Source organism: Mirounga angustirostris, unplaced genomic scaffold, assembly GCF_029215605.1.
Source record: "Mirounga angustirostris isolate CCGP_5_RB_7025 unplaced genomic scaffold, mMirAng1.0.hap1 SCAF_5, whole genome shotgun sequence".
Taxonomy (NCBI): Eukaryota; Metazoa; Chordata; class Mammalia; order Carnivora; family Phocidae; genus Mirounga; species Mirounga angustirostris.
Genome location: NW_026991713.1, coordinates 170751341 through 170778168, shown reverse-complemented (window position 1 = coordinate 170778168; position 26828 = coordinate 170751341). Strand labels below are relative to the sequence as shown.

Here is a 26828-nt window from a genome sequence, read left to right as displayed (position 1 = left end):
ATATAAATCAGACTACATGACAATTTCAAAGGGGGTCTCCAAATCATTTCTATCAGAAAATCCCTTTGTGGGAGTAAGACAATTGGCAGGCACTCAGTCCTTGCCCCCATGACCTTCAAGAAAGAAGCACTCAAATACCAACAAGACGTATTTCAAATAGTTTAATTTTAAAAATATGCTATTCAGTGCTAAAATATGTCTTCACTCACTGTTGCCCATTTCCATTTTCTTAAACTTTTTTGAACAAAAAATAAAATCACAAAGTTCAATTAAACATGCAGATTTCAAAGAAGAGGGAATTTTCTAGAAAGTCTGAGCTGAAGGAGTACTGTGGGGGGGTGGGTACTGCTGTCAGAACCTCAAATCCTTGCTGGGGCAGAGTCTGTGGCAGGAGGCAGGGGACCGTAGCAGGAGCAGGGGATGCTGGAATGAAATGTACAGGTGAGAACAGGGAAAGGCGTGTGGGTGTGTGTGTGTGGGTGTGTGGGTGTGTGTGTGTGTTGGGGGAAGAGGATGGTTATAGCAGGGGACAAAGGACTGTCAGCAGCTGGAGAGCCCATGAGAGGCACGATAACCTCAGGAATGGGCAGAAGTGCCAGGACAGCAGGAAACCTATCCAGACTTTTCTGCCCCCGTGTAGAGAAGAGCCCTTCCCTTCCCTCCAAAGTCTCTACCAGGCCTTCAACAGCAGCTCACAGGTCCCTAGCCGGATGGGAAAATTCATGAATCTACAGTCTCCATTCAAGTTCAAGTAACCTAGGCACTCTCTTCTCTAGAGGGTGCCTTCCACATCTCTTTCCTCCTGTAGAAGCGCCAGCAGCTCAGTCCAGAGGTTCTGGAGCAGAGACTGCTTGCTACCTGGAGGTGACAGATGAACCTCGGGATGGCTGATGCTCCAGCCTATTTAGGGTGCAAAAAAGACATGAGTGCTCCTCTTCTCAGGAGCAAGCAGACACAGGTGCCAGGGACGGGAAGATGATGCTACAACCCCAAGTCCTATGTCCAACCTTCCAGCCCAGGAGGCTCCTATGTGCGGGCTCTGGACCCCAGTGCTTGCCCTTACCCCAGCAACAAAGCACGGCCAGAACCAGAATGCAATAAATAGAGGCAAGGGGCCAGGAGGCGAAGGGTGCCAGGACGGTGCTAGCTTTCTGATGCTGTCTGCGGCACCGGGGGCTGGTCCACACAGAAGCGTTTCAGGGGTGGGGCACTGGAGTCTTCCTCTTCCTCAATAACCTAGGAGCAGTCAGAGCATGGAATTATAATAGGGCCACCCCTCTCTACTAGAACCTCCCACCCACCCTGATTACAGCCCAGAAGAAGCTTACATCTGCAATCTTCTTGCAGATAAACAAACTTCTTCCCCTACCTTATAACCTGGAGACACCAGCGTCCCTTGCTGCCTCCCCAACCTATATTCGATGCTATAAGGTCCAATTCATATCAACAGAGTCCTTTTTTTTTTTTAGAAACTGGAAAACCCAGAGTGGTTCCTTACCTGTGTCTCTAGTGGAACTGGTTCTTCCTTTGTGAGGGTGGGAGGTTCATCAGCAACTTCTGAGGCAGGCAAGGAGGGCTCTGAAAAAGCAGCAAGGTCAGGGGCGCCTGGGTGGCTCAGTCGGTTAAGCGTCCGACTCTTGATTTTGGCTCAGGTTATGACCTCAGGGTCGTGAGACTGAGCCCCACGTCAAGCTCCACGTGGAGCCTGCTTAAGATTCTCTGTGTCCCTCTCCCTCTCCTCGCCCCTCTAAAAAAAACCCCAAAAAAACAAAAAACAGCAAGATCAGTACAACTGCATAGCCTCCTGCCTCAAGCTGGGGGAGCTTCCCTAAGAGTTATGTGGTGGCTCGTTGGTGGAGGGCAACACTGGCTGGAGAGGCAATATATGTTATCAGAAAAAATGTGCAAGACACAATGCAAAGAGCATAATTTCTGAAGTCAGAAGGCATGAAACTGGAGACATCTGGTTCCACCAGTTACTAGCTGTGCGATCTTAGAGAAGCAATTTAACCTTTGTAAGACTCCACTTCCTCGTCTGTACAATGGAATAACACCTATTTCACAGGGTTTTTGAGAGAATTATACCAGGCATCGAATATGACAAGTGCTTTACACAGAGCCTGGCGCTCGATTATGTTGTTTTCTTCTTTCATTCTGTGAGAAGGGAAAATCAACCCTTCCCCAAAAAAGCCCAAACTGTTAACAGATGGTTCAAGCCTGTGAGGCCGGGGCACCTTCTCTAGCCTCTTCCTCTAAAGAAAAGAAACTTCAAGAGTACAGGCCCCTCCAAGCTGCTCGTCCTGGGTCGACGGTGACTCACCCTCGAGGATCTCCTGGCCCAGAGTAGGGGGCTGGGAGTCATCTGTGCGGAAGTCAGAGGTGTGTGCTGGGCTCAGGGACTCACTCTGCTGGGGGCTGGGGCTTGAGTTGGTGCTGCTGTCCACCTTGAGTTGATAGACATCGGATACAGAACTCTGGTTGCTATTTTCATCTGAAAACCAAACATGACAAAGGCAACAGCTGAGAGTAGTAATGTTTCTTGAGAGTAACTCGGTACAGAGCCAAGGGCCTGGTATCTCCTCAGGCAGCCATGGGCACAAACAAATGCAATGATCGCTGCTCAGATGCCCCCTGAGCCAAAGGCAAACAAACAAAGGTAGAGCAAATGATCAACAGTCTAAGTTGATTAAACATTTTCTATTTCACAACATATATTCTAAGCACCAGATGCAGCCAAAATCTTTCAGTTTATGCCACATTGATATTTCAGGAAGGTCAGGACAGGCCTGGTAACCCCTTCTGTACACCCACCAGTTATAACCGGACCTGGTATCTTCTCACTACCCAGGGGAACGGGGTGACGCAGCGGTGCCTCTCAGCCTCTCCCACAACACAGGCTGTGGAGAAAATGCTCAACTCTGCCCGGCCTTCCTGGCTATCTCAAGGAGGGTGGTGGTATCTGGAGGTGGCCACATAGGCCCTTCAGCGGCCCAGGCTCCACCTGCCCACCTCAAGGACCAAGAAATTCCCACCGGGGAAGGTCTGTCTGAAGGCTGCAAGTCACCACCTGAGTTAAACACTCAGGAAGGAGGCAAAACCTCCTTCCTCCCCCTGACCTGCGGCAGCCGGTCACCCAGTCTGATCAGCCTGACTACTCTGACATCTCTTCCTCTCCTGCCACCTGAGGGCAGGCCGCCTCCTCTCTGGCCTGGCCTCCTGCAACAGCCCCCCGACTGCACTTCCTTCAATCTCCTGTCCTCCCACCTGTACTTCACACCATCGCCGGAGTTATTCTAAATCCTTCCGGGGCTCTCTGCTGCCCAAAGGATATAATTCAAACTCCAGGGCTTCCCCGGGGCAGGCACAGATGGCCCTATCAGAACCTACAAAATCTTTCCTGATCTCCAGGCTCACTGCCACTGACCTCCCACACTCAAGCCTCGACTCCAGCCATGCGGACTCACTGAGGCCCCGCTTCACACACAGGTGTCCGGTAGGACTGCTCTTTCCAGTCTTCCTGGAAAGCTCCGATACAGACCACTACTCAGCTCAAGCATCACCTCCTCTGTGAGCCCCGGGTCCCAGGCTCCCTTGGGTGGAAATGACCAGCTTCTCTATTATGCTCCTGTTGTATCCTACGCACACCTACACTCATTATTTTACACACCAATTTCCTTCCATTACGCTCTGCAGGCAGGCTTTGTGGCTTACTTGCCCCAGGATTTCCAGTGCGGTACACGGTACCTGGCACACAGGAGTTCATGACATGTTCACTGAACAAAAAGGATGGGATGGTGGCCAGATTGAGGAAATGGGGCCTCATATGTCTCCCAGAGCTTTGTGATTATTGGACACCCCACACACAGCTAGAAAACTGTTCCCTTGTATTCCCCTTCTTCTATCATACTCGCTGACCTTGGGGGGGGGGCGCTGGGGGAGAGGTCGGGGGGGGATACCTGCACGCTCCCAGTCTTGTTCCCAAAGGAAAATCATAAGCCTTTTCTAGTTTTTACTCCTACAAAGACCAGGATCTTCTACGCTAAAACGGAAGCAGCATTTTACTATAAAAAGAATAAAGCTCTGTCACTATTGAGCTTAGGCAAACACTTCTTCTCTGAGCATCGGCTTCCTTCGATAGGGTTGATGATAACTGCCTGCTTTATGTCACAGGCAAAACAAGAAGCTCAAGTGCAAGCCCTTCTGAACAGCAGCTGCCACGCAGGTGTGAAGGGTTCTCTGGGACTGCAGTGCCAACACAGGCGGGACATTTACCGAAGACCAGTTGTTTCAGGAGGTGGAACTTGGCTAAAAGTGGACAGGAGAGGCCCTGGCTTTGGGCAGCCCACTCTAAGGCACTATCATCGTAAAACATACCATCTAAAGAAAAGAGCTTCTGATCCAGAAAGCCAGGACCTAACATGGGCTCTGTCACTTACTGGTTATGTACCTTGAGATACAGAACTTCAGCTCTCTAAGCCTCGGTTTCCCTAAATGGCAAATGAAGCTCCAATCATCTACCTTGCAGGGTTGCCGTGAGGTTTAGATGAAAAGCCGTGATGTAAAGTGCCAGCAAGATACCAGCAGAACAGCAAGCACTGAAGTGACACATGGAACTATTCTTTTCGTTATTAATGGGTTCATCTAAGTGCTGCTTTTCCTGCAAGGAAGACACATGGATGCAACTCACCCTGGAATTCAAGAAGAAGAGAGGAATTGGCTGAGGCATCAGAGGGAAAGCCATTAGGTTCCCGGGCTGCTGAACTGTTCGATTTTGACTTTTCTTTCTAGAAAAGGAAAAAAAGAGGAATATGACAGAGCCAAGCAGGAGACCCACAGAGAGGGAGAAGGGTACTATGTGAGACACCACAGAAGTCTGGATTAGGACTGAACAGGAACAACGACAACAGTGTGAGAATCCAGGACCCAAGGAATAACAGAATCCTGGACAAGGTGTCCCCAAGCCTCAGTGTCTCTTCTCTATCTTGTAAAATGGATCCTGCCGGCACTAATATCATGACTCAGAAGTGAGAGGCAGATACACAGGCTTCCACTAGAGCTCCCTGTGGTTCTCTTCTGCTTTCTGCCCTGAGCAGAATGCTCTATCCCACCCTTCCCTATGTGGATGGAAGAGAAATACAGAGTACTCATTTGAGAAGGATTCCTGTTTTGGTAGTACAGCAGGAAAAAGGGAAAACACGGGCCTCTGATTGGACCCAGGAAGGAGTCGCTTTATATGTAACGCAAGCAGTGACAGGACAAAGGGGCCCTGCTAGCCTGATTACTGACCAATCAAGCCATCCATTCAGAATGACCATCCCATGTCTACCTCTGCCTATAACATCATTTCCTTCAAGCAGGATGTAGGTTACACATGTGGGGAAACAGTGTGAAGGTAAGCACAAGCTTGTAAGAAACAAGCCCAAAGGAAAAGAAATAAATCCATCCAAACATTTCCAAATGAGAGCATCCCAACAGCCAAAAGTTTAAATCTGGGTAATCTCAAATTTACTAATTTATACTTTTTAAACACATCTATTTATTATACATGCATTTAACTTGTTAATAACTCTCAATCCTCTCTGCAACGAATCAACTGCACACATTCATGTACCGCTTTCTCTTCATTTGTTTCATACGCAGACATGATTTTAATGCAATTACACTTCACATTTAACCAAAGAAGCTACATAAACACAGTTTTTAAAAATTTGTTTATTTATTTAGAGAGAGCACACGCTTGAGCGGCGGCAGGGGGGCAGTGGGAGAGAGAGAGAGAATCCCAAACAGACTCCATGCTGAGCAGCAGAGCCCAATGTGGGGCTCGATCCTACAACACTGCGATCATGACCCGAGCTGAAATCAAGAGTTGGACACCCAACCGAGCCACCCAGGGGCCCCCAACCAAAAACTTTTAAATGTACACTGCACAGAGTTTGTGTCAATCTACTCTCTCGTCAGTGATGTCCCACTCCCTTGGATCCTTCCCACTTCTTCACCGATTTGATCATAATTTCCCATTTTCCTAATCTAGCAGGTCTATACTAGTACCTTAGAAGATGGCACTCTACCATGGACCACTGGAGGGCAGATAAACTGAGGGGCCTCAGCAAACACTATGAGAAGCCCTTGGGAGACACAAAGGGAGCTGGGTCCCGGGCAGGGAGAATTTCAATTAGGAAAGGGCCAGGAACTTACATGTGAGAAATGGGTTGGAGTGGAGAAAGGCTTTCTACCAGTGCCTCCCACTCCCCATTCACATGCCCAAGAGATTTAACTGCCTGACCTTTGGCCCTTGTGGATACTGGCACCACTAGAGCCAGGGCTAGATGAAAAATCAAGGGTGGCTCCAGAGCTGCCCCAACTTTCACCCACCAGCTCCCTGGGGCTGGCAATGACAAGGAAGGATGGTGGCTCCCAGATAAAGGTAGCACCTCAAGACTGGTACTAGGGAGTTCCCTGGGAGGGAGGCTAAGAAGGACTGGGGGCGAGGGAAAGGCTGAATCCTGAAGCTCACCCAATGACCTACATTCACTAAGAGGAAGGAAAACCACAGCCTGGGCTTACATCCTCCCTCAGTTACATACTGCTAGTCGAGGCAGCTCAGAGTCCCCAGGGAACAAAAAATGAGTGCACAGAAAAAACTAGCCAGACACTGGAAGAAACAAGCACCATTAAAGACAATAAATAGAACAAGCTGTACCAGAAGAAGGAGACTAAGAGGACACAAGAATTTAAATAAAACAGTAAGTCTCGGGGTACCTGGGTGGCTCAGTTGGTTGAGTGTCCGACTCTTGATTTCGGCTCAGGTCATGACCTCTGGGTGATGAGACTGAGCCCCCTCACTGGGCTTGGGGCTGAGCATGGAGCCTGTTTAGGATACTTTCTCTCCCTCTCTCCTTCTCCCCTCCCCCTCAACTGGTGTGTGGCACTCTCTCTTCCAAAAAAAAGAAGAAAAGAAAAAAAAATTTTTAAATAGTACGTCTCCTCAGAAAGATAAGGATACTGGAAAGTTGTTTTGAAGAACCACCAACTGAGGAAATTTGGTATGAATAATGTAATTGTTGAAAATAAAAATTAAGTGAATGAGTCTAGTAGGAGAAACAGATACAGCTGAAAATGAGCAAACACTGGGTTGAGAAATCAGAATACATGAGAAAAGAATGAAGAGATGAAACAAATGAGAAGAAAGGGAAAAACGAAGCTAGATATGAACATCACAGGATATTCTTACAGAAGTCCTAGGAGAGCAAAGACAGGGAAGAAATTCTAAGTTTCCAGGAATACAAGAGGACCACCTAGGAAGAATCAAGAATTAGACCAACACTAGATTGGTCAATAGCAACACCAGAAGCACAACAACTGAGTAATAGTTTCAAAATGCTGAAAGAAAACCCAGAATTTCAGACGTAGGTAAAATAATCAGTTAAACATAAAAAATGAAACAAGAATATTTTCAAGAGTAAAAAGACACTTTCAGAGAGTTTTCTCCACAAAAGCTCTCTTCGACAAAACTCTTGAAAGATACGTTACAAGAAGAAAAGAAATGAATCTAGGAGAAAGCAATAATAAATAGGTGCAAAGAGTATATAATCTGTAACATTTACTTTGTCTAACTAAGCATAAAATAAGAAACATCTGTAAAAACTGAAATATCTGGGGGCGCCTGGGTGGCTCAGTCGTTAAGCGTCTGCCTTCGGCTCAGGTCATGGTCCCAGGGTCCTGGGATCGAGCCCCGCATCGGGCTCCCTGCTCGGCGGGAAGCCTGCTTCTCCCTCTCCCACTCCCCCTGCTTGTGTTCCCTCTCTCACTGTGTCTCTCTCTGTCAAATAAATAAATAAAATCTTAAAAAAAAAAAAAAACTGAAATATCTGAATATCTGATCTGAAATTCCAGTCAAAACTAAGGACAGGTTAGGGATGGAAGTGGGGGAGGGGTGAAAGAGAAGTGGTTAAAAATGTGTTATGGGTGTTACCAGGTTCCAAGGGTAAAAGCAGATTTTTTTTTTAAGATTTTATTTATTTATTTGACACAGAGAGAGACAGCAAGAGAGGGAATACAAGCAGTGGGAGTGGGAGAGGGAGAAGCAGGCTCTCCGCTGAGCAGGGAGCCCGATGTGGGGCTCCATCCCAGGACCCTGGGATCATGACCTGAGCCAAAGTCAGATGCTTAACCAACTGAGCCACCCAGGCACCCCTAAACGCAGATTTTGATATAAGCTTCATACATTGACATGGAAGAATAGTAAGTATAAGTCTTATTTTTTTTTTTTTTTTAAGATTTTATTTATTTATTCATGAGAGACAGAGAGAGAGAGGCAGAGGGAGAAGCAGGCTCCCAAGGAGCAGGAAGCCCGATGCGGGACTCGATCCCAGGACCCTGAGATCATGACCTGAGCCGAAGGCAGACGCTTAACCATCTGAGCCACCCAGGCGCCCAGTAAGTATAAGTCTTATTAAGTTAGAGGTAGGCAATAGAAAAACGAAAACAGAATGCAGAACTTTCAAATCAGCAAAGAAAAATTTGTCTAGCCATCATGAAGCAAAGAGAGAAAAAAAGTGTATTATGGTAAAAATCCTTGTCCATATTAATAGAATTTTTATCTGGTCACACTTCCCCAGCCTTCCTGGCCACTAGATGTCATACAAGCTATTACAAACACACATAGTAAATATATATGTCCCGAGGCAATTTCTAGGAGACTCCTACTAACATTCATGAAAATTCTATCGGCCCATCCTTCCACTCCTCTGCTACTTAGAAGAGCCTAAATGTGTAGAATGAATGGCTGGATCTTGACCTTGGAATACAAGGTCAAAACTAGAGCAGAGGAATGGGGAGTTACTTAACGGGTATAGAGTTTAGTTTTGCAAGATGAAGAAGCCTAGAGATTGACTGCACAAGGTGAATGTACTTAATACCACTAAACTGTACACTTAAAACACAAAAATAAAAAAATACACTGTACACCTAAAAATGGCTAAGATGGTAAATTTTATGGTATGTTAAACTAAAATTAAGAGTCATTACTCTCTAAAAAAGTTTAAAAAAAAAAAAAGGATCAGAAAGGTTGGAAGAAACCTGGGCCCTGGGGACTTCTGGAGCAGAACCACACCAGCCCTGGACTACATGCTTCTAAGCACTAGCCTTAGAGGATTAAGAAAAAGAGTAAAATAAACTTCTTAAACTACTGCTATTTTGAGTTTTCTGTCACCCACAGCGAAACTTAATGCTAATACACCCAATAAACAAAAAACATGAAACAGGTGACAAAAAAGAATTTCACAACACACTAATCCAACATAAATCAAAAGAAGACAGGGTAGGAATTGTAATATCAAATAAAATCGAATTTGAGGAGAAAGTTTTGGATATAAGGGACAAAGAACATTATATACTAGTAAAATGAATGACAAGACAAGATGACATCATAATAATGGCATAATCATATAAATATATCAAAAACAGAGCTTCAAACATAACATGACAAGTGACTCATCAGCCATGAAGAAGCAAACATATCAACAATTTCACACACCCTTCTCAGAAACATAATAGGACAAACATACAAAAAATAAGCAAAGATACAGAAGATTTGGGTTAACATAATAAATGCTTCAATTGTTTAATTTCATACCTAGAGAGTGTATTTGTTTTAATCACAAGTGAATGGTCCGAAAATCAATCATGTACCAGACAAGATCACAAAAAAAGTCCCAATAATCCCAAAGAACTAATATCCTACCAATTCAATAAAATCAGTACACCAATTTTTTTTTTTTAAGATTTTTTATTTATTTATTTGTCGGAGAGAGAGAGCACAAGGAGGGGGAGCGGCAGGCAGAGCAGTAGAGGGAGAAGCAGGCTCCCCGGCGAGCAAGGAGCCCGATGTGGGACTCGATCCCAGGACCCTGGGATCATGACCTGAGCCGAAGGCAGACGCTTAACGACTGAGCCACCCAGGTTCCCCAGTACACCAATTTTAAAAAGATAGTTAAAGAACAATCTCACATATCTAGAAATTAATATTCATTCTATTAGTGCTTGCTTCGGCAGCACTTATACTTAAAAAAAAAAAAAAGAAACATTCTATTAAATAAACTTTGGATTAAAGAGGAAACCAAAGAGGAACTTATGAAAAACTTAAAACTTAATTACACTATCAATGACATTTTGACATTCATATATGTCAAAATTTGGGAGAAGACTAAAGTGAAATGTATTTTATTTTTAACTAATCTCTATGCCCAATGTGGGCCTCAACTCACGACCCTGAGATCAAGAGTCGCATGCTCTAAGGAGTGAGCCAGCTGGGCACCCCAAAAGCGAAATATATTTTTTAAAAAAGAAGGGGTGCCCACCTGGCTCAGTCGGAGGAGCGAGTGAGTCTTGACCTTGGGGTTGGGAGTTCAAGGCCCACGTTGGGCACAGAGATTACTTAAATAAATAAAACTTTTAAAAAGTATAAAAAGGGGCGCCTGGGTGGCTCAGTGGGTTAAGTGTCTGCCTTCAGCTCAGGTCATGATCCCAGGATCCTGGGATCGAGTCCCACACTGGGCTCCTTGCTCAGCGGGGAGCCTGCTTCTCCCTCTTCCTCTGCCTACCACTCCCCCTGCTTGTGTTCTTTCTCTCTGTCAAATAAGGAAAATCTTAGAAAGGAAGGAAGGAAGGAAAGTAAAAAAAACAAACAAAAACAAAAAACTTAGAAAAAAAGAGCTAAGTTCAAAACAAGGAGCTAGAAAAAGAACAACAGAGTAAACCCAATAAAACAAAACAGGAAATTACAATGGCAAAAACTAATGAAATAGAGAACAAAGCAAACAAAAAAAAGATCAACAAAAATTACATTTTTTATTTTTATTTTAAAGATTTTATTTATGTATCTGACACAGAGAGAGAGAGAGAGAGAGATGGCATGCACACACACAAGCAGGCAGAGGGAGAGGGAGAAGCAGGGAGCCCAATGTGGGACTCGATCCCAGCACCCTGGGATCATGACCTGAGCCCAAGGCAGACACTTAACCAACTGAGCCACCCAGGCGCCCAAAACATTTTTTAAATAGACTTTACGAGAGACAGTAAACCAGATCACATTATGGAAAAAACACAACATGTGAAAGAGGTAAAATAATTACCAATATAACAAAGACTTTAAAGTACGTAAGAAAAGCACAAATAACTACATACCAACACATGTGACAACTCTGATCAGTGTTCAGGGTATTGCTGGCATCTGAACAGGCCAATTAATTCCTCATTATACAAGACTGAGTCATGCACTGCCCGAGTTAGCATTACTGGCCAACCGAAAAGTGCCCTGCCTCATTTCTAGACACAACTGGGGAAATGAAGAAAGGGGAGGACCTAGCACTGAACCCTATTAAAGAACCAATGGCCTATTTGCATTGGATAAATTTCTAGGAAATATATAAAATGCAAAATAAGTACCAAAAAAAAGAGAAAACCTAAATGCATCAATCACCATTAAAGCTACCATGATGATAGTTAACATCCCTCCACCAAAGGCCCAGAAAGTACTAAAGGTGACTTCTACCAAACTTTCTCATTTTATACCAATTGTTCTAGAAATCAAAAGAGGGGAAATTGCCTAATTTGTTTTAGGAGGCGAATGTAATCTTAATACCATAACAAGGTAAAGACAGCATAATAAAAGAAAACTGTAGACCAATTTCACTTATGAATCAGATGCAAGTATCTTAAATGAAGTATCTGTGAATTAAACACCACATTCTATGGGGGGAAAAGAAAGCATATCCAAGTAGAATTTCTCTTAGGCATACAAGAATGTAAAAGTTTCAACATCAGATGCTTTATTAATATAATTCACCATACTAATACATTACAGATTAGAGGAGGAAAATTGCATGCTGGATAAAGCCCAACATCTATTCATAATTTTTTTTAAGATTTTATTTATTTATTTGACAGAGAGAGACACAGAGAGAGAGGGAACACAAGCAGGGGGAGTGGGAGAGGGAAAAGCAGGCTTCCCACTGAGCAGGGAGCCTGATGCAGGGCTGGATCCCAGGACCCTGGGATCATGACCTGAGCCAAAGGCAAACACTTAACAACTGAGCCACCCAGGCACCCATCTATTCATAATTTTTAATGAATCTTAGAAAACTAAAAAGAGAAGAGAATTTTTATTTTATAAAGGCTATCTTCCCAAAAACCTACAGCAAGGCAGAAAATTCGTCCTACTTAATAAATACTAAATTTATAATTTAGATAAATTATATATAAATTAATATAATTAAGTATAATTTAATATAATATTATAAATAAAAGTCACACTAGCCCAGGAGTTAATACACTTTCCAGGAAGAAATAAACAACAACAAAACAGAATGGAGAATTCAAAAACATCTAGATATGAATATGGCACACAACAGAGATGACATCACAAATCAAGAGAGAAAGGATAGGTTACTTAGTAATAGTATTAGGGCAAATAGCTCTCTGTATGATGGAAAATTAAAATTAGATTCATATCTCCATCATTAAAAAATATATACAAAACGTAGCAGGAGAGGGAGACATTCTTTATGACCATGCAGTGGAGAATAATTCTGAAACAAGACTCAAAAAGCAAAAACCTTAAGAAAAAGTTGATTAATTTGACACAAAAAAATTAAAGGCCTGTTACTGACAAAGTTATCAGACAGGCAACATGTCAGACAGAGATATCTGCAAGGTACAAATCTGACCGGAGTTTTCTGTGTCTAGGATATCAACGAATCCATGCAAATCAGAAAGGTAAAGACAGGAAACCCAAAACAAAAATACGCAAAAGAAATCAGAGAAGAGGATATCCAAATGAATTCAAAAAGGAAATCTGAATGGAAACCTGAAGAGATGAAATCATCCACCTCAAAGGTAATCAGGGAAATGTAAAATAAACAAAGAGATCTAGCAGCCTGGCAGGATTGATAATATCAAATGCTGGTGAAGTTGTAGAAATGGGAAGCCCCTGGCACTCCCAGGGAAGTACTAACTACACTGGTGCAGCCCTTCTGGGGAGAGAGTGGGCAGCAGTTGCTTTTTCTTTTTTTTTTTTTTAAGATTTTATTTATTTATTTGACAGAGCGAGCACACAAGTAGGGGAGCAGCAGCGGGAGAGGGAGAAGCAGGCTCCCCACTGAGCAGGGAGCCCGACATGGGGCTCGATCCCAGGACTCCAGGATCATGACCCACACGGAAGGCAGACGCTTAATGACTGAGCCACCCAGGCGTCTCTCGGGCAGCAGTTATTAAAAACAATTGGTGGGGCGCCTGGATGGCTCAGTCGTTAAGCGTCTGCCTTCGGCTCGGGTCATGGGCCCAGGGTCCCGGGATCGAGCCCCACATTGGGCTCCCTACTCAGCGGGAAGCCTGCTTCTCCCTCTCCCACTCCCCCTGCTTGTGTTCCCTCTCTCGCTGTGTCTCTCTCTGTCAAATAAATAAATAAAATCTTTTAAAAATAAATAAATAAAAATTAAAACAAAACAAAACAAAACAACAACTGGTATGTACACCCTTAATAGCAATCCCACTCCTGGGTATTTGCCCCACAAGTCATCCAGAACAATGGTGTAAGGGATGTCCAGTGCAGTCATCTGTGCTCCCAAAAACCTGGAGGCAACACACAGAAACAGACCCATATTCAGACACTTGAAATATGACAAAGGTGGCTCTACAGAGCGGGAGGAAAAAAAACAGTCTTTTCAATAAATGGCGCCAGGACAAATGCACATCCAGGTGGAAAAAAATGAAATCGGGCCCCTACTTCAAAATACACAAAAATCAATGCCAGGTATGTTACAAATGGGGACTGAATAATGAACTTGTAGAAGACTACATGGAAGATTATCTTTGTGGCCTTGAAGAAGGAAAAGATTTTAAGATATTTAAAAGTACTAACTATAAAGGAAAAGATTATTTTGTCTACATTAAAATTAACAACTGTGGGGCACCTGGGTGGCTCAGATGGTTGAGCATCTGCCTTTGGCTCTGGTTGTGATCCGAGTCCTGGGATCGAGCCCCACGTCCCGCTCCTGGCTCAGCGGGGAGCCTGCTTCTCCCTCTGCCTCTCCCCCTGCTCATGCTCTCTCTCTCTCTGTATCTCTGTGTCTCGAATGAATAAATACAATCTTTAAAAAAATAATAATAATAAAATTAACAACTGTGATTCAAGGCAGCCTACAGAAAGTGCAAAGGCAAGCCGTGGAATGGAAAAAGATTGGGATAGTATATAATCAATAAAGGGTTTGTATCTAGAACACAGAGAATTCCTACTAAGTCATAAGGAAAAAATAATCAAATGGATTAAAGAGGCATTTCCTGAAACAGGAAATCCCAAGGGTTCAATCCTAAACATTGAAAAGGTGCTCAAACTTGTTGGTAACTACATACTTAGTCAGCAAATTAAAATCACAAGATATTTTTACATATAAGTTACAATACCAATGTTGATGAGGATTCGAAGCTATGAGAACTCTCCTATTTCTGGTGGGAATACAGATTGGTACAATCACTTTGAGAAACAGTTTAGCATTAGCTACTATAGGTCAACATACGCATACTCTAAGACCCAGCAATTCCACTCCTAAGAATATATCCTAGGAAAACCCATGCATTTGCTGGCCCATATACTGAATAAGAACGTTCACAGGAACATTGTTCCTACTACCCTAAACTGGGAGTAATCCAAATATCCATCTACAGGAGAATTAGAGAGGTAAATCATGGTACAGGCCTATAATAAAATTCCATACAGCGATGAAAAGGGACAAATGGCTCCAAAGAAAACATGGATGAATTTTACAAACATAATACTGAGCAAAAAAAGGAAGACACACAAAAATAGACAGATGATGCTGTTTATATAAAGTTAAAAGTGTTTACAAATGAGTAGAGAAGTGATAAGAGAAGCAAAAGTAGGAGAGAGATTTCCTCTGGCGAGGGAGGGGAAGCTGGGAGAAGTCAAACAGGTCTCAGGAAGTTGGCAATGCTGTTTTTTGACCTGGGTGGTTTTTACAAGGGTGCTAGTTTTATGTTTCTTCATTATACCATACATTTATGTTTTTTATACTTTTCTGTATGTGTTTTATATTTGAGCTTTTTGAAAACAATTAGGGAAAAAGAGTTGGAGACAATCTGGGTGTTTATCGCTCAGGGAAGGTGTAGATAAATGTGGCCACTGCATATAAGAGAATGAAATGCAAGATTCAAAGGTAGTAACTCTACTTACAATTACAGAAGTGTGGACAGTTCTCAAAAACAACGTTGAACAAAAGAAAAGAAACAGAAGTTTTTAGCACAATGCTCTATAAATTTTAAAATACAAACATGATACAATGCCATGTATTTTTCTTTCCTTCTCTTTTTTAAAGATTTCTTTATTTATTTTAGAGAGAGCGAGCGAGAGCGTGCAAGCACGAGCTCGAGGGGCAGAGGGAAAGGGAGGAAGAATCTGAAGCAGACTGTACAGAGAGTGCAGAGCCCGATGTAGGGCTCGATCTCACAACCCTGAGACCACAACCCAAGCCGAAACCAAGAGTTGGACGCTCAACTGACTGCACCCCCCATGTGCTCCAATGCTATGTATTTTTCAAGAACACACAGCTATCCACATAAACGCATGGGAGAGGAATTAGGAAAGTATATATACATATAAAACACAGAGAATACACTATAGTGGCTAGCTAATCAGATAAGAGCAGGAGTTAGCAAGCTTCTTCTTACAGGGCCAGCTAAGAAATATTTTAGGCTTTGCAGGCGTGTAGGTCTTATGGCAACTACTCAACTCTGCCATTATAACTCAGAAGTAGACACAGACAATAAAGAAACCAACGGGCATAGCTGTGTTCCGATAAAACCACATTGACAATCACAAGGAGCAGCCCTAGGCTGTGGTTCACCAAGCCTTAGAAAAAAGGAATGGGTTAAGAAAAGGGAATAAAGGGGAGAAATAATAAAGTAAGAGAGGCTTTGCATGGATCAACCACACAGGGTGCCTTTAAGTACTTTCAACTCCATTTTGGGAAATAAATTCCTTTATAATTAAAAGACAATCAAGGAAAGAACAAAAGGAAGTAAACAGTACCTTTTTGTTGTTTTGATTTTCTTCCACACTTACCTCCTTGCTATCTGTCACAGGAACCCATTTAAATATCCTAAGGGACGTGTCACCCACGGTCACCCACTTTTTCTCCCTGAAAGAAAGACATTTCTTAAAACCGAAAATAATGAAACATTTTTTGTTCATAATGTGATTTTCTACTTCTCAGCAGATCGATCATTCCTTCAATCTCTTAAAAAAATTTTTAATTTAAGTTTATTTCATTTCAGTCATCTCTACACCCAACATGGGGCTCAAACACACAACCCCGACATCAAGAGTCACATGCTCTTCCAACTGAGCCAGCCACGTGCCCCAAGCTCCTTCAATCTTAAATGCCTTCTAAACTTACTTCCCATCCAATTATACCTATACCTTACCCTGCAAAATCATCCCTTCCAGAAAGACTTCTCTATCAAATTCCTTTGGCTCTGAAACTTGCCTTTTCTCAGTGTACCAAAGCTCTTTTTACCTCCCAGACTACACCCATATTGAGTACTAGCACATTTTCACACTCAGGTATCTACCTGGCATTACTTCTTTATTTTTCAAAAATTTATTCAATTCCACTGATATTTATAAAGCCCTGTTATACAAGGCCCTACAGGAGATAAAGAATGTGTAAGATACGGTCCCACATAGGAGCACATAGGAATAAAAAACTAAGTAAGGACATCATTGTGATACATGAAGGTGATAAGGAAGTTGAAAAGTAGGCTGAAAGACGGTAAAACTGGGCTATGGCATAGAAGGAGAATTCTTAGGACTCCTGTGTAACTCTATGTTGAAACATGATTCCATTTAGAAATAATCACAGGTGCAGGATACGATGCTTTTTTTTTTTTTAATTTTATTATGTTATGTTAGTCACCATACATCATTGGTTTTTGATGTGGTGATCCACGATCCATTGTTTTCATATAATACCCAGTGCTCCATGCAGTACGTGCCCTCCTTAATACCCATCACAGGGCTAACCAATCCCCCCTCCCCCCTCCCCTCTAAAACCCTGTTTGTTTCTCAGAGTCCATAGTCTCTCATGGTTCATCTCTCCCTCCAATTCCCCCCCACTCCTGCCATTTTTCCCTTCCAGGATAAGATGTTTCTAAGTCTTACACTGGTTTCTGAAAGAGGTGAAGACTGGGCCACGAAAAGAGTGCTTTAAGGTTTTATCTTACAGAGAAAATTACTTTTGAGATAAGCCTTAAAAAAAATAAGCCTAAAAAAAATTTGCCCTATTTGGGGAAATGCAAGTGACATTCTTGAATAAGGACTAGATTACGGACAAGCAGAGTTGGGGAGTCTGAAGTATGACTTCTGAACTTGTCAATTCCAAATGTGAGGTTACAAAAAAGCAAAAAAAAAAAAACTGTTGTGACTGCTGATATTGATGATGCTGTTCAGCAAACAGAAAGAAGAATGAACACAGACTTAGGAAATTGAAATTAATTCCTGGACAGACCACTCCACTTCCTCACTGATTCAACAAATACTATACATGACCCTGTGCTAGACCCTGGGCACGCAGGCAGCAAGATGTACAGTTCCTAGCTTCACAGAGCCTCATTCCAGTTGGAAACTGACATCAAACAACTCATTTCATAGTCACTTAATCATTAGGTTTAACCACATCAAATTGCCACTTCTGTTAAGTTAAAAAGTCAAATATAGGAAATGTCTTATGATTCAATCTAATACAATTGTGGGAAGTTCTATGAAGGGGACCTGATTTAGATTAGGGATCTTGAAAGGTGTCCCTCGAGAAAGCATTTTTATACAGAGCTAGGAGTTAACTAGGCGAGGAGGAGGAGAGGGCAGAGGATGTCAGGCAGCATGTCAGCCAGCAACCCCCCGGAAAGAGGGCAATTTGAGCCAGTCTGGTGAGGCAGCAAGCACCATCTTTGGTCTCTAACCTAAGAGCAAGAAGAGGTCACCGAAGCATTGTTTCTATAACAGGGGAGTACTTCGATAATATTTACACTTGAGAAAAGTGAAATCACTGAGTGCAATGTGACAAATAGACTGGGTAATGAAGCAAGCTAAGAGTTCCAGGTGAGAGAGGATGGTCATCTGGTCTAGGCTCGGTGGGCAGAGATGGCCAGAAAAGAAAGGTGTGGTGATTCTGAGGTTTCACCTAAAAACCCTAGGAGGAGTAAATTTGGAGGGGGAAAAAATCATTAATTATTTAACTAATATGTAGGAGTCCCAACTACATATAAAACCCTTATATACAAAGAGAAAGAACTTGCGGGGAAATGAACAAATAAACACGCAAAAAAAAAAAAAAAAAAATCCAAGGTAATGATGCCCCTATAGGGGGTGGAGGTCTTGGGAAGGAAGGCTTCCTGGAGGGAGCTAACCCCTACCTGGGTTTTAAAACGATTACTAGTAGTCAGCCAGAGAAAAGGACTCAAGAAGTTGGAGCAAACAGTTGGCTGTTCATAATGCATCGGAGTTCCTGATACAAAATAGGCGGTCAACCGGCCCGCCGTTTCCAAATGAGGGTAGGTCTCGACTCCTTCACCAACAACTCGCAGCCCCAAGAAAAAGAAAGCCACACAGTTGGTTCCGTGTGGGCCAGTATTGGGGGAAAGAGAGGGGTTTACATTCCGATGACCACGCCTGCTCTCGTCACAAGAGCTCTCACCAAACTTAAAACGAGTTAATACATAGAGCGCTCGGTCTGGCCCGCGGGAACCCCCCAGAGATTGTTAGCTGTTATACGCAGCAGCTGAGAACGCGAAAGGCTCCTGAGACCCGCGGCCGCGGGGAGGAAGCCGCGGGGAGGAAGCCGCGGGGTCCTGCGCGCGACCAAAGCCCCGAAGCCCCAGCGCTGCCGGAAGCCGGCAGCCCCTCCGGGAGACGCGCGGCCCTCCGGCAGGTGGGCGGGCCCGCGAGCCGGGCGACCCCCTGATTGGTGGCAGTCGGCGCGCCCTCTGACCTCACGCCGACGCGAGCTGCACCCTCCTCCCGCCTTCCCCCGCTCCCCCCCTCCCCCCAAGCGTCTGCGGGTCGGCTCCCACCCCGCCAGCCAGTCCGCCCTCCTCTGGGCCTGGGCCGGCGACTCCACCGGCTCCCTCGGGCCCGACCCCTCACCATTTCCGCACTTTCTCGATGGCCGCCATCACCTTCTTGATGTCGTCCTTGGCCCGACTGCGGGTCTCGGCCCGAACCGACCGGCCCGACATGGCGGCAGCGGAGCGGCGGGGGCCGGGACACTGCTCCCAAGACACGGGGAATCGCGCGCCTCACGCGCCGCCGCCAGCCCGCCGCAGCAGCGTCACCGCGGCCGTCGCCCCCTCCGTGCGCGCGTGCGCGAGGAAGCGCGCGCACCCGCCCGCCTCTTGGGGCTCGAAGCCTCAGCGCGCCTGCGCGCCCCGCCCCGGGCGGCCCTCCCTGGGCGCCCCGGGAGTCCCCTCGGCCCCCGAGCAGGCCGGGGTACGCGGCGGGCGGGCGGCACGTGCTGCGGGACAGGCGAGGTGCGAGGCGCTCACAGTGGGGTCCCTGGCTCTCAGGGGGTTTGGAGGTTGGGACCTTTGTCTTCTGGCCATGGGTGCTGCCTTTACCTATGTTTTAGGCACTTGACCCTAACAGGTGCTTGGTTCTGTTGCCTCTCATCTCCAGCGCCCTTGCTTTCCAGATAATACTGCTGTGCTCTAACCACAGAATTTCACACCTTTCTTCCGAACTTCGCAGACACCTATTCCCTAGCTGGAATTCTCTCATCGCTTCACCTGGTGAACTGACCACTTACTCTTCTAACATCCAGATCCAGCTCAGAGGAGCCTTCCCCTGATATTCTCGGGTTACACACTTAGCACTCTACAGCACTGTCTGATTTAATTCGGCAGTCGTTAACCGAGTGGTGCCTGCATTGTACAAGGCTATGTGGTCAATGCTGAGGACAAAATCTGGGTTTTTGCCTTCAAAGAGCTTCCAGTTTAGAAGAACATGCAGACCAGAAAACAGGTGTTTAAAATGCCATTTTATGGGGCACTTGGGTGGCTCAGTCGTTAAGTGTCTGCCTACAGCTCAGGTCATGATCCCGGAGTCCCCAGAGTCCTGGGATCGAGCCCCGTATCGGGCCCCCTGCTCAGCAGGAAGCCTGCTTCTCCCTCTCCTGCTCCCCCTGCTTCTGTTCCCTCTCTCGCTTCTCTCTCTCTCTCAAATAAATAAATACAATCTTTAAATTAAAAATAAAATGCCATTTTATAAATGATAGGCTGAAGTAAGTTCAAGGTGCTATGACAGCCCTAATCCAAATGAGGGGTGTCCAGAGGCTTCTGGGAAAATAAAACCTTGAAGCTGACCTCTGAAAATAGGGTACATGCAGGGCCTGTGTCCACACATTGTAGAACATGCTCAATAGATGTTTGGGTGAATGTTTAATTTTGAGTGCAGCTCCCTTGCTTCCCCCACCCCCAACACCACCACAGGCATTTATTGATGCCTGCAGTATTTAGGGAGGGCTATATAGTAACTGCCTCAGGAGACATAAAGGAGGCAGGTGACAGTTTGCTTTGATTAGTTGGTAGTGGCTACTTCTCTCGCCTCTAGAGAAACTTCCTTCTGTGTGCCCCAGAGAAATGCCTAGCTAACTCTGAACTTGAGACAGCCTCTGACCATGTTCAGGCTTTCATGACTAACATGATTTGATAAGCATATGCTGCCTTGCTAATGAGAGGCCCGGGAATAGCATCTACCTGATTGAGGACTGGAAGAGCTGAACCAGCATGTGGAGGGAAGGGATGATTCTAGAACTAATGGGATAAAGGTGGCACATGTGTTTCTCAAGCCCAACTGATCCAAAATAACTCAATGTAAGTACTGCCTGAGCACCTGTTAAATGCCCTACAGCATACAGGATACCGTGTGATGCCAAGATGAGTAAGACACACTCCCTGCCCTTGAGGTGAGGGTAAGGAAAGCAGGAGGAAAAGAAAACACAAGGCAGAACATGGTAAGTGTCCTGAAAGAAGCCAGCTCTCTAGGATTCTCCCAATACTGTTCACAGATCCCCTCCTGTAGGCACACAGCTCAACAACCTCTGCAGTTATATCTAACTTCTCTCTCTCCCTTGTCCAAGTGCTGGCCAGCCTCCTCGCTGAGGGTTCTTGCCTATAGCTTCTCTCTACTCCAAGGCCCACTGCTCCTTCCAGCAGTACACTAGCATCCTACATCCATCTCGCCTCCAGCCCACCCTGCTAGTCAGCCACTGTCCTCAGGCCATCCCCTGCCCTGAACACCCAATGAGCTCCCTGTTTTCTGCCCACCTTTGTCCACCAAGTCGTATTCCCCACCTCATCTCTACTGGAGCTCTCTGCATAAGAGAATGGTCAAAGTGGGTACCTACCGACTACTCCCCACGGGCCACACAAATGCCCTCTGTTGATATCCTTTTCTTTAAAAAACATTGCACCTTGGGGTGCCTGGGTGGCTCATTTGGTTAGGTGTCTGACTCTTGATTTCGGCTCAGGTCATGGTCTTGGGGTTCTAGGATCAAGCCCCGTGTCGGGCTCCATGCTCAGCGGGGAGTCTGCTTAAGGATTCTTTCCCTCTCCCTCTGCACCCCCCCTTTCTCTCTCTCTCTCTAAAATAAATAAATCTTTTAAAAATTTTTAAAAATTGCATCTTGATATTTTTTAGGTGAAAGCCCTGTGCTAGATGCTGAGGGGGATACAGAGATGAGCCAGCCCAGACCTTGCCTTGGGCAACTTGCCCTCAAGGCAGTGACTTCCCCTCTCAGAGTAAAAGCTACAGGGGTCTACAGTGCCCCACCTGTCCCCACACCTCCTCGCCTCCTATAACTCTACCCTTTGTTGTCTCTGCTCCAACCATACTGGCCTTCTTTGCTCATCTGAAAACATCCAGTAAAGTTTCTGCTTCAGGGCCTTTGCACAGCAGGCCCCTGAAACACCCATCCCATATATATTTCATGGCTCACTCTCTCACATCTTTCAGATCTTTAGTCAAATGTGATCTTCTCTTCTTTTTTTTTTTTTTTAAAGATTTTATCTATTTATTTGACAGAGAGAGAGCTCAAGTAGGCAGAGCGGCAGGCAGAGGGTGAGGGAGAAGCAGGCTTCCCGCGGAGCAGGGAGCCCGATGCAGGGCTCGATCCCAGGACCCTGGGACCATGACCTGAGCTGAAGGCAGACGCTTAACGACTGAGCCACCCAGGCGCCCCCAAATGTGATCTTCTCAATGCAGCCTTTCCTAGCCACCTATCAAAGAATGTAGTATCCATCCCTCCACTCACTATCCCCCTTCCACAATTTATTTTTCTCCAGAGCATTCATCACCCCCTGAAATACTATTTTTCTTGTCTCCCTTGCTTATTACCAATCCTCTTTTCAGTAGTTCTGAGATGGTACAACATGATCTGTTTCATTTTGTTCAATGATTATCCCTAGTAGCATCTAAAACAGAGCCTGGGGGTGCCTGGCTGGCTCAGTTGGTAGAGCATGCGACTCTTGATCTCAGGCTTGTGAGTTCAAGCCCTATGTTGGGTATAGAGATTACTTAAAAATAAAATCTTAAAAAAATAATAATAAAATAAAATAAAACAGAGCCTGGTATTCAGTAGGTGCTCATTACATATTTGTTGAATGAATGCCCAACCTCAATGCATCCTCTTCTATGAAGCCTTCCCCAGGTCACTCTGAGCAGGAGGAAGGATGCCTCCCTTCCCTGAACCCCCACAGAACCCTGAACACAGTCTGCATTACACTCAGGGGCAGGGATTTCCAGGGCAAGCAAGAGAAGCCACTCTGAAGACCACATGACACTGGGTGTACGTCCTCATGTTCCTGAAGATCCTGTTTAGCCACAATTGGAAGTTCTTGTACTTGTTCATTTGCTCCTTATGATCCGCTGTCCCCTGAAGTGTTAGTTCTGTGAGGGTCGGAACCCTGTGGTCAAGTTCACCATTACATCCCCAATGTCTAGCATGACACTTAGCACAGGGAAGGCACTTACTAAAGAGAGATTGGAAGAATGAGTGAATGAATGAATGAACGCCATTCTTCCCCACAGGGCCCACATCAGCTGTGCTCTCCCTTGCTGCCCTGTCCATGTGACCCATAGAGCACCCCACTTTCTCTGTCAGAGCGACGTAGCCCCACTGCAGTGCTCAGTCCCCCTTAACCAGCACACGTGCCCAAGGCCCAGCACGCCTATGATAATCACAGCTCTTTTTTTTCTTTAAAGATTTATTTATTTTAGAGAGAGAGCATGGTGGCAGGGGAGGGCAGAGGGAGAGAGAGAATCCCAAGCAGACTCTCCACTGAGCATGGAGCCTGACTCGGGGCTCAATCCCACAACCCTGAGACCATGACCCAAGTGAAACCAAGAGTCAGACGTTCAACCACCACCCAGGCGCCCCAACTACAGCTCTTCTAAAATCCTTGCTGTGGCTCCCCATCACTTCAGTTCAAACTCACACTGGAGCATTACTCAGGTCCCCCAGTATGACCCTGGTCACAGGGAAAAGAATGCCAGGAGACTGAAGCCGGGGTCGGAGTCCCAGCTTGGCCACATACTTGTGCCATGGCTTTGCATAGGTCACCTGACCACTCTGAATCCCAGTTTCATTTTGCTTTTTGTTTTTTGGTTTTGGGGTTGTTGTTTTTTTTAAGATTTTATTTATTTATCTGAGAGAGAGAATGAGAGAGAGCACATGAGAAGGGGGTGGGTCAGAGGGAGAAGCAGACTCCCTGTTGAGCAGGGAGCCCGATGCGGGACTCGATCCCGGGACTCCAGGATCATGACCTGAGCTGAAGGCAGTTGCTTAACCAACTGAGCCACCCAGGCGCCCCTTGTTTTGCTTTTTGTTTTATTTTTCTGGGAAACGAGTTCACCAACAATGGCCTCATACCTCACAGGGCTGCACTTAGGACCTGATGAGGTGGGGAGTGGGTGAATTTTGTAAACTACAAAGTGCCTTCCAGGCAGAAATACTTTTTGGTTTCCAGTGCCACTGCTCCCGCCTGTATTCAGTTCCAGCTAAACAAGACCTGCTCCCTGTTCCCCTCTCGCCATCCTCCTTTTGAAATACCCATCTTTCTTTTTATTTTTTTTTAAGATTTTATTTATTTATTTGACAGAGAGAGACAGAACACAAGCAGGGGGAGCAGCAGAGGGAGAGGGAGAAGCAGACTCCCTGCTGAACAGGGAGCCGGATGTGGGACTCGATCCCAGGACCCTGGGATCATGACCTGAGCCGAAGGCAGACACTTCACCGATTGAGCCACCCAGATGCCCCCAAATACCCATCTTTAAAGACTCAGCCTCCTCCACGGTTGTTCCCAAAGCATGTAATCAGACCCTTAATCAGACCCTTAATCAGACCCCCAGAGCACTGAGTTCACCCCTGTCAGCCCTCTCCTTTTATTTTACCTCCTGAAAAGCTGAGATCCTCACTGGGCTGCTTCAGTGGATGACCAGGCCCAAGGAACCTGGCAATGCGCACTGGTTCCAGCCTAGAACCCTGGGTGTTCATCTCCCACACTGGTATCTGCGAAAACCTGTTTGAAGACAAGCCTTGAGGAGGAAGTGCCTGAACTATGCTGGAGTTCCTCTCTTTTCCCTCCTTCTTGGGTTGTGTCACAAGCCCTGTTGAGAAAGAAGACAGAGGACCAGGATCAGGGTCATCTTTCCGTCAAAGGCACTTTGGAGCTGTGTTCCTCTGTAAGGCCATAGAGGCCCAAGAACCAGTCCTAAGGAGTAAGGGAAACCTATAGGGGGTTGTGAAGGACTCCCTGTGCCTTTGCAAGCAGGGACAGTGAACCTTCTGGAATTCTTTGAGAGCTCCAAAAATGGAAGGTGCAATGAGGGCTTCAAAACATCTCTCCTGGGGCGCCTGGGTGGCTCAGTTGGTTAAGCGACTGCCTTCGGCTCAGGTCATGATCCTGGAGTCCCGGGATCGAGTCCCGCATCGGGCTCCCTGCTCAGCGGGGAGTCTGCTTCTCCCTCTGACCCTCCTCCCTCTCATGCTCTCTGTCTCTCATTCTCTCTGTCTCAAATAAATAAATAAAATCTTTTTTTAAAAAAAAAGAACAAAACAAAACATCTCTCCTGGCCATCTCTCCACTGCTCTTGGCGGTGGCCCTCCCTCGGCCTAAGGCACGAAGGTGGCAACCAAAAAGAAGATGAAAAAGTCGCTGCAGGGCGCCTGGGTGGCTCAGTTGGTTGGGCGACTGCCTTCAGCTCAGGTCATGATCCTGGAGTCACAGGATCGAGTCCCGCATCGGGCTCCCTGCTCAGCGGGGAGTCTGCTTCTCCCTCTCCCGCTCCCCCCTCTCGTGCTCACTCTCTCTCTCTCAAATAAATAAATAAAATCTTTAAAAAAAAAGAAAAGAAAAAGTCGCTGCAGTCGATCAACTCTAGGCTCCAACTCGCTATGGAAAGTGGAACGTACACGCTGGGGTAAGAGCCGATTCTGAAAATGATCTTACATGGCAAAACAGAACTAGTCATCCTCGCCAACAACTGCCCAGCCTTGAGGAAATCTGAAATTGACTACTATGCCACGTTGGCCAAAACTGCTGTCCGTCACGACAGTGTAACACTGAATTGGGCACAGCTCGTGGGAAATACTGCAGAGCATGCACACTGGCCACCACTGACCCAGGCGATTCTGATATCATTAGACTCCTGCCAGAACAGACTGGTGAAAAGCAAGTCACAAAATATTTCTCTTTAATAAAACCGGCCAGAGCTTATTTAAAAAAAAAAAAGAAGAAGAAGAAGAATATGGTCTGGGAGGGCTAGTCAGAGGCGGAGAGAGCCCAGTGCGGCCCCCAACTATCAGGAACAACCCCCCAACCAAGAAGCTTGTTAAAATGCAGATTCCTGGGCCATGTCCCTAAGGGTTTTTTTTCTTGTTTTGTTTTGTTTTTATGTCCCTAAGGTTTTATCTCCATAGTTCGGTGGTCCAGCTTGGGCACACGTATTTTATTTTCATTATATTTATCTTAATATATAATATTTCTACGTGCTGGAAAATTAAAAGGATACGATGATGTTACTATTTCTGAAGCTGGGTAATGGGTACGCAGGGGCTCATGATACTGTTCTCCCTACTTTCATTATACTCTGAAACTTTCTATAATAAAACATTTTTTTTAAAGTATGCAGTGGGGGCACCTGGGTGGCTCAGTCATTAAGCGTCTGCCTTCAGCTCAGGTCATGATCCCACGGTCCTGGGATTGAGCCCCACGTCAGGCTCCCTGCGTCAGGCTCCCTGCTCGGTGGAGAGTCTGCTTCTCCCTCTCCCACTCCCCCTGCTTGTGTTCCCTCTTTCGCTGTGTCTCTCTCTGTCAAATAAATAAAATCTTAAAAAAAAAAATTAAGGTGTGCAGTGAAGTTCAAAGGTTAAAACAATAAAACAAGCCCTTCCCTTTTTCCCTCCCCAGTCCCTCAGTCACCCTGTGCCTCATTGCCTCACCTTCCAGAGTTAAATGTAATGTTAGGTTGTTTGAGATTTTTCTTGCTTCTTGAGGTAGGCCTGTATTGCTATAAACATCCCCCTTGGAACCATTTTTGCTGCATCCCAAAGATTTTGGACTGTTGTGTTTTCATTTTCATTTGTCTCCATGTATTTTTTTTTTTTTTAAGATTTTATCTATTTATTTGACAGAGACACAGTGAGAGAGGGAACACAAGCAGGGGGAGTGGGGGAGGGAGAAGCAGGCTTTCCGCTGAGCAGGGA

General features: G+C 45.4%; 1 protein-coding gene and 1 pseudogene across 1 annotated transcript; one reads left to right on the top strand and one right to left on the bottom strand.

Moving 5' to 3' along the window:
- Positions 1–145: 145 nt before the first annotated feature.
- Positions 146–19440, bottom strand: BCL7B (BAF chromatin remodeling complex subunit BCL7B). Its single transcript, XM_045875548.3, has 6 exons — positions 19214–19440; positions 16136–16211; positions 4688–4784; positions 2321–2491; positions 1499–1578; positions 146–1236 (listed from the first exon to the last, which is right to left on the bottom strand). The coding sequence occupies exons 1-6, from the start codon at positions 19303–19305 to the stop codon at positions 1144–1146; spliced, it is 609 nt and encodes a 202-aa protein (XP_045731504.1). The 5' UTR covers positions 19306–19440; the 3' UTR covers positions 146–1143.
- Positions 19304–25888, top strand: LOC123841224 (uncharacterized; annotated as a pseudogene).
- The last annotated feature ends 940 nt before the right edge of the window (positions 25889–26828 follow it).

Excerpts from the sequence above, each read along its gene's own strand:
- BCL7B (XM_045875548.3), bottom strand. The coding sequence starts at position 19,305 with ATGTCGGGCCGGTCGGTTCGGGCCGAGACCCGCAGTCGGGCCAAGGAC. Across the intron at positions 2,492-4,687 it reads TCTTCTTCTTGAATTCCAGG|ATGAAAATAGCAACCAGAGT; the intron begins GTGAGTTGCATC and ends TTTGGTTTTCAG. Across the intron at positions 1,579-2,320 it reads GGGCCAGGAGATCCTCGAGG|AGCCCTCCTTGCCTGCCTCA; the intron begins GTGAGTCACCGT and ends CTGCTTTTTCAG.